Raw genomic sequence first — 10,000 nt, forward strand, 5'->3', positions numbered from 1 at the left:
AAAGTTAGAAATGTATTTCAGTCGTTCAAAGATAAATTTTAAAGTGAATTTAGCACCATGTCATACATAACATACCATATAAGCACCTCATATTGCGTACGCTAGAAGGAAACCTTTTAGTTGCAATTATATTTTGCTGTAGTTATTTCAAGCAAATGGCAATCGTTTTCTTCCCTCCAAATTACAGAAATAAACACAGATTAGGTTAACTCTGAATAGCCAAAACAACAATACCGGTATTCCAAGTTGAAAATTAGATTCAGAAATCCAGCTCACTAGCAGGGGGGATTTTACTGTAACAAAATATTACTACAGCTAATAATACACTTTCAACACATTGTAGTGGGTTAATGTGACAACAAAAATAATTAATCAAGAATTGGCTTTATCTTCCAGCAATAAAACAGCAGGAGGATATAAAATTAGGTATCTTCAAAGTTTAGAAAACTTGATGAAGGTGATTCAGTGCTATTATCCAAAACAAATTTCATGCTGGCCTACTAAATACTTCCAGTGCAATAGATTATTTAACCTCTCTTTGTTGACTCTGTGGTTTCAATAATTTAAATCCCCTTCCATTAGATTTAACTTTTAAAAAACTCCATAACTTCATATTTATGTAATAATTGTTCAAAGTCATCGAGCAAAAGCATACAAAGCTACATTTGAAAGGGGCGTAATCCCATGTTGGAGTTTTCTGGAGAAGGCTTTCACAGAAATAACTGCTGTTACCTTTCCATATGGAACAAATATTTCAACATTAGGTGCAATGAATTTTTAGCAATTGCTTTAAAGAATACTAATCATTCCTACCATTTCCAAGGATGAATAAATTAAAGTTGAATGCAGTAAGTGTAAGAAGTAAAAGAAAGTGGCATATTTTTTCAAACTGTAATCTATTTCCATTCTTGATTTAGTCCCTGGATAGTATTAAACAATCGTGGTAAAGTAAACAAACTGCCCCAAGGGGGGCTCCCTTACGAAAATGACAGGGGTTCTTTTTGTTCCTTTTTGGAGAAAAAAATGTGGATTTGTACTGCCTATGATGCTGAGACCAAACAGCTGGCAGAGTTGCTGCAGTACATTTAAGGCTATCAATCTGAAAAATGACTGGAACTGTAAGACAATTTGGTACACAAGCAAATAACTTATGAATAATTCATAAGTAAAAGTTATTTGCCAGTCATTTGTCACTTTAGAACTGGTTCCTCTAAGGGGTCAGATTTTTTTAGCCTACGTCCACAGAACAAGATTCTGTTACCTTTAAGGGTTGATTAAAAAAAAAATCCAATAAGTGGCCTGCCATTTTTATAGGGAAAACCCCTCCTGAGCAAACTGCATCCTCATGTTTGGATTCCCATTGATTTAATGATATAGGCAAATTTGTTCTACAATATATACTCAAATACCATTATAGTCTTTATAGTTTACTCCTCGAGCCACCAGCTTCAACTTTGATACTTTGTTCTAAAAGCCAAAGCAAAGCAAAGCAAAGCATGGTGGAGGTGATGATTAATCACTTGTTTTGGTTCAAATGAAGAAAAAGAAAGTCAAACTAACAATAGCACTTTAATTTAACCCTTTCACCCCTAAACCGGCCATACTTAGCATTTTACTCTGTCTAACACCAGACGATTTTACTTGTCAATGGGGAATCCCCAGGAGTCAATGGGTTAATCACTCACTAAAAAATGTCCCAATAAAATATTATGTTCCACTAACGACCAAAACTGTACTAATAATTTGAATTACAGCTAAGGTCTGTCAAATTTCCATCTGAGTTACCTGACAGCTCTCAGGGACTTAAACATTCCCAAATAGAAATGTTGTATTTTCCAAATATTGTTACGTAAACTCTTCAAGATTTACCTGCTTCAGGAACTTCAAATCAATGAATATTTGGAATAATTTTCCTGGATTCCTGCAAACTATGTGCACTTTTTAATGGTTTGCCCTTTAAAAGTAATACTCAGAAATAATAATGCAAATACAACTGAGGCTGTTTTGCCTTATCTACAAGACAAGACAACAATATCCTTTATTCAAACACAATCAATATTATAGCAATAATACATGCTTGTGGGGTCATGTGCTAACTATAATAAAGATACACTACAGGAAATAAAAGCTTAAAACTAACTATGTGACAGACATAGGATATCTACACATAGATAAGAAAAATAAATCAATTGCTATCCAAAGATCTTATTGCAAATACACCAAAAGGTAACGGTTGATTGACAAGTTCCTTGTGCAAAATGGTAGAGCATGTTTGAAGTCCATCAGGACCAAGATGAGAAGTTATGATAAAAACCCTAAACATATATTTTACCAAAATTATTTTACTGCCATCAAACCCAATGAGACCTTATGCATGGGACACTGTTTCTAGCTGCAGCTCCAAATCACATAATATATTAATAAATTTTGCCATCTAAGAAAAGAACAAACATGTGGGGTGTAACGAAAAAAAATCCAAGATAATAATGCTTCCTTTCAGCCTTTTCAGGAAAAACTATCCACTGTCAACCATACTTGACTCAAAAGAGATTCCTTGATCCAACAACACATGACAGTCCTCCCAAAACCGAAAATACATCATTAATGCTTCCAGTAAACAACAGTCTAAAAAAACAAAGATTTGCAAAACAGTCACGAACCTGAATCTATATCTGTACCTACACTTCTGTTCTTCCAAACATTATTTTAACTAACATGGATTTTGATATTTTTGATTTTAAACTCAAATTAATTGCAAATCCATAACTTGGTAACTACTTGAACGCAAGGATCGTTGAGTTGTGACTGCTAAAAAGTACAATAACTTAGACATTCACCAGAAAAGGGAATATAAATGACCTTAAAATCGAACTTAAGACGAATCCAGTTTATTTTCACATCAAAAGAGAGCAGCGTACAAAGATAAATGGACGATATTAAAGCATTTCTTAACGTGAAATTACAATCATGATGTTATAACGCTAGACGAACGTTAAGCGGAAAAACAAAATTGTAAATTATTACTCACAAATTAGTTTGCGAAGTTATCTTTTGCACACGATCCGACTTAGTCTCGTCACTCTCGCCATTATATGAACTTCATGCAGTCGCTCCTTTCGGTTTAAATCCACAACAACACCTTTAGGAAGTGTTTTCTCAAGACCATTGGAACGAAAAAAAAGTCATTTTTGATATTTTCTTGTGGAAAAAACAACGTAAACGTAGTCCACATCTCAAGCTTAACAAACCATGGGCAGCTTTAACAAACGAGAAAAACAGAGTCCGGTTCATCTTCCACTAGCAGCGAACATTTACAAGAGAAGGAACCAGATAAGGGACAATATCTTTTGGATAACAACCGCCGATCTCTCTAAACTTCGTACAGAGGTAAACTAGAAATGTCGAAGGCGCAACTCAACCGATTATTAAAATTTGAACAAATGTACGAGCGGCCTGGTGAGAGGTTAAAGTACGTGGGGAAATCTCATTTGTCGTCCGCCATTTTGAAACATTGATGGCGGGAAATAAGTGAGCATGCTCAGTGGTTTTTGAGACCTGTCTCATTCAATGATTAGACAATGATGTCTTTGTACTATTCGTCGTTTGACATTCAATTATTCAATATCAATTTCTATCGATTATTCCGCTTGTACCCGAGCCCGCAAAAGCACAGCTGAATACATAATTTGATATGCGCGATACTCAGAGAATAAACATGGCTGGAGATGGCAGCAAGTTCATCGTGTGCTGTGAAAGAGAGTATTACGCGGGGTCTTATTGAGATTATTCAAAAATTCAACACCGGACACTTACAATATCATGAAGCAGATTATTTGTATTACAAATTGGAGAGAGTGGAAACGATCTTGTGCCAGTACGTCCAACTCGCCGACATTGACGACCGTGTATTTGGCTGCATTTCAGAGGTGAAGTATTTGATGAAAAATGAAATATGCAAAGGTGATGAAAAACCCGACGGCTTTCAGTGCGAGAAGGTATGTAATGGAGATAGAGGACGGCCACGCTATAGTATAACGGCAGAACAACTTGAGTATTTTCTTGATTTTGGTTTTACGGCGACAGAAATATCTGCTATGTTAGGCGTCAACGAGGCAACAGTAAGGAGACGCCTGCAGGAATTTGGGTTGAGTAGTAGGAACTTCACAAATATTTCGGATGAAGCACTTGACAGGATTGTGGCAGAACTTAAGGAAGACTTTCAACAAAGTGGTTACAGGGTGGTACGAGGAATCCTACAAACTAAGTGGTATCACATTGCAGAGTGCCGGGTAATGGAATGCCTGAGACGAATCGATTTACAGGGGGTTATCATGCGTTCTTTGCAGCTCCAAATCATCCACCGCAGGTCATACAAAGTCTATGGGCCGAATGCTTTGTGGCATGTTGATACGAATCACAAGTTGATAAGGTAAAATAGTTGTAAAAAACAAAAATGTCACTATTGTTATTACCATTTTGTCGGTAATGTCTTAATAATCACTTTAATTTTCAGGTGGAGGATAATAATACATGGCGGCATAGATGGTTTTTCACGTGCAGTTGTTTACCTGGCTTGTCACAATAACAACCGAGCTGAAACTGCTGTCACTGAATTTCTTGGAGCTGTAGATAGTTTAGGGCTACCCAGTCACGCACGGTCAGACCAGGGAGTGGAGAATGTTGGTATTGCTAAATTTATGTTAACCCACCCTGAGAGGGGTGAAGGGCGTGGCAGTCACATTACGGGTAAAAGTGTGCACAACCAGAGAATAGAAAGACTTTGGAGGGATGTGTATTACGCATGCATATTTAAATACTATTCTCTGTTCAGGTTCATGGAAGATAGCGGCATTCTTGATGTCGATGATGAGGTCGACTTGTTCTGCCTTCACTACATCTTTATTCCACGCATTATAAATCACCTTTCAGACTTTGCTAGAGGATGGAATTGTCACAGGTTATCCTCTGAAAGAAACAGAACACCAATGCAAATTTGGATACAAGGGACGTTCAACTTATCAAACAGCAACCAAAGATCTGTGATGGAGTTCCCAGAGCCAAGAATAGATGCAAGTTTCTATTTGTTTTATTTTCGTTGACCTTAAGGGTAGAGAATGAATTCCCATGCCACCTGATTGTCGATGTACTTCCAATCTTGGGCCACACATGGAAGCTATGACCCCGGACCTTTCAGTGTTGTGTAGAATCACATTAATCGAGACTGACGTATCAGAATCCCTTCTTTTAATAATACGCAACGTGACCCTGTACCAAAAGCACATTATTTTAAATGAGTGTTAGAGTGCCATGTAGGGACATTCATTGTCTTCACTCATTATCTTGTGTGTTTACTTTTTATTGTACATGAAACCAACAAGACTTGATTTGTTATCTGTCGTGTTAAACTGTGATGTTAAATATGTCGATTGACTCTATATAAGAGAGACGATTGAGTAAGGTACATGTATTTCCACTCCCCTAAAGATCTTGACATAATGTGGCCCTTTTCAATTTCTTGTTTCAGGAAGAGTTCAGTTCCTATGGAGTAGACTGGGATGGACCTACCCCTTCTTTTGAGCGGGGAACTTTGGCAGACAATGATGTGGAAGGAATAGAAGTGCCAGACATTTTGATTCCATTCTCACTTGATGCGGCACTAACCACTTTGAATAGGATAGAACCATTGGGAAGAAGTAATAACCATGGGATAGACTTGTATGAAAGGACAGTGACTTTGTTAAGAGATAGTGGCTATGTTTAACATGCAGACAGTGTAAATGTTTGCTTGCAATAGTTTACAAAGTTGCTAACCAAAATATGATATTAATAAGCTATCACTATGATATCTCACAGTCAGGGCTTTGTGTACGGTTCAAATATTAACACATTTTGTGAGACACCATACCTTGCAAAACAAAAGCGCACAAAGGGCAATGACTGTTGTGCATAAGACAAACACTGTTGCCTTTGCAAATGGATCAATCATCACTTAAACCTAACATGTACGATTTATTTCAAGTTATCTTTCTAATAACTGGGTACATTGTGTTTGAAAATAACATGATACAACAGCATCGTGCAAATCGTAACCAAACAATAACATTACAGTGATATTGGCTGTTCTTTTGTGTGCCATTTGCAGCTTGATGTTTTCTTCGGCAGTTTTAAGAACAAATTTGAAAGTTCAAATGTCAACTTGATGGAATGTCACGAACAAAAATAAAAAAAATAAAACAAACAAACTAAATGCAGACCTTGACTGGGTTTGCCATAGGCAACCCAGTAATCATGGCAATTGTTACACCTTATAGGGAACGTCAGACTGTGTACGAATATGCCCACTATTGCCAATGTAGAGGCTCCAGTTTTTGTAGTAAATCTCCTGATGTTAGCCATAAAATCTTACAAAATAAAATCAAGTTAGATGCCATTTGAAATTCGCAAAGCAATGCATCAACATTTTTAATTGGAGCATAGCTAGGCCAACCATTCAATATGTCTGCATCATGGCAATTTTGTTTCACCAAAACTGCTTTATTTTTTGGGAGGGGTGAGGGAAGGGGGGGGGGGGGAGTTTGCTTTTATTGGCAGATGGGATGACACTTCCAGCTTGGTTGAACACTACTCATGAGAATGCTGAGATAATTAATATGACAACTAAATTAATAGAGATCCGTAAAAAGGAGTTGTTCCCTAAGAAAAACAAAATTAAGCTACACTGTACAGTGTATTTATAGATCGTTGATGCAACAACGTGAAAGCAATAATTATTAGTAGCATCAACAAGTTATAACAGTTACTCCAAACTGAAGGAAATCAGCATCTCCCAAAGCCTTTGTGCTGAAAATTTAAAACAATGTCTAAACTTCTTGTAAATTCCTCCTTTGTTTTGTGATCAAATGGAAGGCTTATGGTTCCTGTACAGGCATCAGCATCTGGCAGGCTCTTTCCCTGGCGGTTGAACTTAACATAAACTGGATGGGGTGGCATAGTTGGTTCTCCAAACACAAAGTGAACAAACTTTTCAATCGTTGATAAATCTGATTCTAAAAAGAAACGATTAGTGTATAGTATTGTACAAGTTTCATGTATTAGCAGACAACTACAGGAGTGTAAATGATTGCTCAAGATAATGGTACATCCATATCAGTTCCCAAGGGTTGGGTCAGGACAGCAACATGGTCATCGTTGTGTATTTGGGAGCTCCAACATAACAGCCAGCAGTGACATCATGTAAAATCCGAGAATAGCATGCAATGTTATCTTGACATGTATCACAAGGCATGTTATACTAATATTATTATAAGTACCTGTGTTTGATGGTAGATCACCAACATAATCCTTTAACCAGTTTAATACCATTTCTTGTTCTGCAGTCAAGTCTCCCACTGAAGGGTCACATTTGAGATTTTTCACCACCAAATCCGAATGCAGCTTTACGTCAGCCTCCGTTGCAAAAATGACCTTCAAGGCTTCTGGGTGATCTCTGAGGAAGGAAATAATAGATGCTGTGTGAAGACCTCTTCTGATATCCTGTATAGGATCTTTTTTGTACATCAGTACTTCATGGACCAGCACTCGTTGGCATACATGCTGTGAATTATGTCTATTGAGTTGCTTGTTTACAAAACCACACTGAACCAGGAGGTTGATGACTCCTTCATCTTCAATCAGAATTTGAAATTCCTCATCCTTTGTTGACCCTGCAATCTAACAAGAAAGGCCAACTTGTTGATGTGATGTGACAAGAACATTGTCGTAAGGGCGAGAGTAAAGGTGATGACATTAAGCATTTATGTTTTCTAACAATGGAACTTTTCTTTGAAAAGATACGGTGCCTATTCCCACATCAAAATTATTACATTCTCCACACTTGTGCACTTACTTGGAACACCTACCTTTTGCAGAACAACTCTAACTTCAGGATCAGGTATATCCTCCACTGACAGGAGAGGTATACTTTCATCAATGTCATCTGTAATAATATAGTGGACAACTGCTTGAGACATTCCAACAAATGGGTATCCACCATGGAGAAATGACTGTGCTAAAGCCTGACCAACGAAGTAGAAGAAGCCAGAATCTAGGCAATCAACGTCATACAAAGGGGAGAGATGACCTGGCTGCCCTTCAAACAAAACTGTGGTTCCATCACCTCCTCTAATCTTCGACATTAATAAGTATAGATATTCACGAGTCAGTCCTGATGCATCCATTCCATCCTCTTCTTGGAATTCCACATCTGGAACTTTCTTGACGTCAACACCTTTCTTAAAAATCAAAAACAAAAAACAAACAAAACAAAAAAAAATAAATTATAAAAACAATGTTAAAATTAATTGTTAATTTAAGAATCTGGCCCATTTTTTGTAAAAAGTGCTGCATTTATTGGAGCTGAAAGCGATGTATTTTACTGTTTCAATCTTTTGGTGTAATAACGCTTTAAAATCAGCAAAAATAAAATTGATTCTATTTATTGCTTTACAATAGATTAGGTATTTCCCAATAAGAATAAGATGGTTTAGGGCTGAACAAGAGGACCAATTATTTAAGATGCCGTACATGATTTCTTTCTTGCCTAGAGTTAAAGTTTCTTTGGAAATGCACTGGTACCAACCAGTGAAGTCGGACCAGAAGGAAACAGCAATAGGACAGAATACAAATAAATGGGTGACTGTTTGCTCCACATTTGGACAATACGGACAGAAAGGATCCTCGACTCTTTTCAGTTTGTGAAGAATAGCGTCTGTATAAAGTATGCTGTGAATTATTTTATACTGAAACATTGAAAGTTTTATTTCTTTTGTGGCAACGAAAGGTATAGAATAAATTTTCTTACATTCTTCCTTACTAAATCCCATTTCCATCAGCTTTTTCTCTGCCGTTGGCGGATTAGAGTCTCGGTTTTCGACCAGTAACCTGTGTATTGTTTTGCAAGTCATCTTATCAATGGCAATAAGGTTAGTCGTATTGGTTTGATTTTCTTCTTTTAAGTAATTCTTCCACTTTCCTGGTATTGTAGAAGTGAGGCCAATGAACTGCAGAAAGTTACATTTAATCTTAAATTTCTGTGAGAACTCATGAAAAGATAGAAGCCGGGTTTTGTTTTCATCTACAAGGCTCGAGAGTTTAGTAACACCAACTTGGTGCCAACTTTCAAAGTATACGGACGTGTTATTAATTTTTATAAAACTATTGTTCCAAATAATCTGATCAAGTACGCCTTTCTTTGGTTTAGGAATCACGTTATTAATTTCTTGCCAATGTAGAATTATTTCATTATAAAAAGCAGGCAGTTTTACATTTAAAGTCAAATATTTAACGTTGTAATTGCAATAAAACAGTAGTGTTCCGCCTACGTTAGAGAGCAGACGTAAAGGAATGATCTTCCACGGTTGATTACCTTCTGAGCAGAAACGTTTTACCCAACATATTTTTAATGCTTTATCAAACAAAGAAAAGTTTATCATATTTAGGCCTCCGTTTTCCTTGTCTTTTATCAAGGTGGTTTTTTTAATCTTCGGCATTTTGTAATTCCATATGAAATCAAAGATTAGTTTGTCTACTTCAGCTGCGAAAGAGGCTGGTGTACTCAACACACTACAGACAAAAGTAAGCTTCGAAATTGCCATAGATTTCACTATCTGAATTCGGCCGTGGACTGATATGTCTCTTGCTGACCAAATATTCAAGAGTTTTCTTAAAGAATCTAGTCTATCAAAAAAGTTCTTTTTGGCTGCGAGTTTTTCGCCATAAGAGAAGTAGACTCCCAGTGCATAGATTGGTTCTTCATTCATCCTTAAATTTTGAAACGTGTCTTTTCGATATCGTAGAGACCCTAACCACAACAACTCTGATTTCGACTGATTTATTTTTAATCCAGAACAGTTTTCGAACTGGGAAAGTAAACTGAATAGATAACTTAGAGATTCGGTGTCTTCAAGAAAAGCTGTGGTATCATCCGCGTACTGAGAGAGCTTCAACATATTTCTTTCATCAA

General features: G+C 36.8%; 1 protein-coding gene across 1 annotated transcript; it reads right to left on the reverse strand.

Annotated features, from left to right (window-relative positions):
* Positions 1–5,323: 5,323 nt before the first annotated feature.
* LOC138019608 (uncharacterized) lies at positions 5,324–8,942 on the reverse strand. The gene is made up of 3 exons (XM_068866466.1): positions 7,899–8,942; positions 7,311–7,710; positions 5,324–7,046 (listed from the first exon to the last, which is right to left on the reverse strand). The coding sequence occupies exons 1-3, from the start codon at positions 8,214–8,216 to the stop codon at positions 6,817–6,819; spliced, it is 948 nt and encodes a 315-aa protein (XP_068722567.1). The 5' UTR covers positions 8,217–8,942; the 3' UTR covers positions 5,324–6,816.
* Between the last annotated feature and the right edge of the window lie 1,058 nt (positions 8,943–10,000).

This window comes from Montipora capricornis, chromosome 10 (genome assembly GCF_036669925.1).
Source record: "Montipora capricornis isolate CH-2021 chromosome 10, ASM3666992v2, whole genome shotgun sequence".
NCBI lineage: Eukaryota > Metazoa > Cnidaria > Anthozoa > Scleractinia > Acroporidae > Montipora > Montipora capricornis.

What these genes read in the sequence shown, in the direction of transcription:
- LOC138019608 (XM_068866466.1), bottom strand. Translation starts at nt 8,216, where the DNA reads ATGGATGCATCAGGACTGACTCGTGAATATCTATACTTATTAATGTCG. An exon ending in TTAGAGTTGTTCTGCAAAAG is followed by an intron (nt 7,711 to 7,898) that starts GTAGGTGTTCCA and finishes CTTTCTTGTTAG; the next exon opens with ATTGCAGGGTCAACAAAGGA. An exon ending in TGATCTACCATCAAACACAG is followed by an intron (nt 7,047 to 7,310) that starts GTACTTATAATA and finishes GTTTCTTTTTAG; the next exon opens with AATCAGATTTATCAACGATT.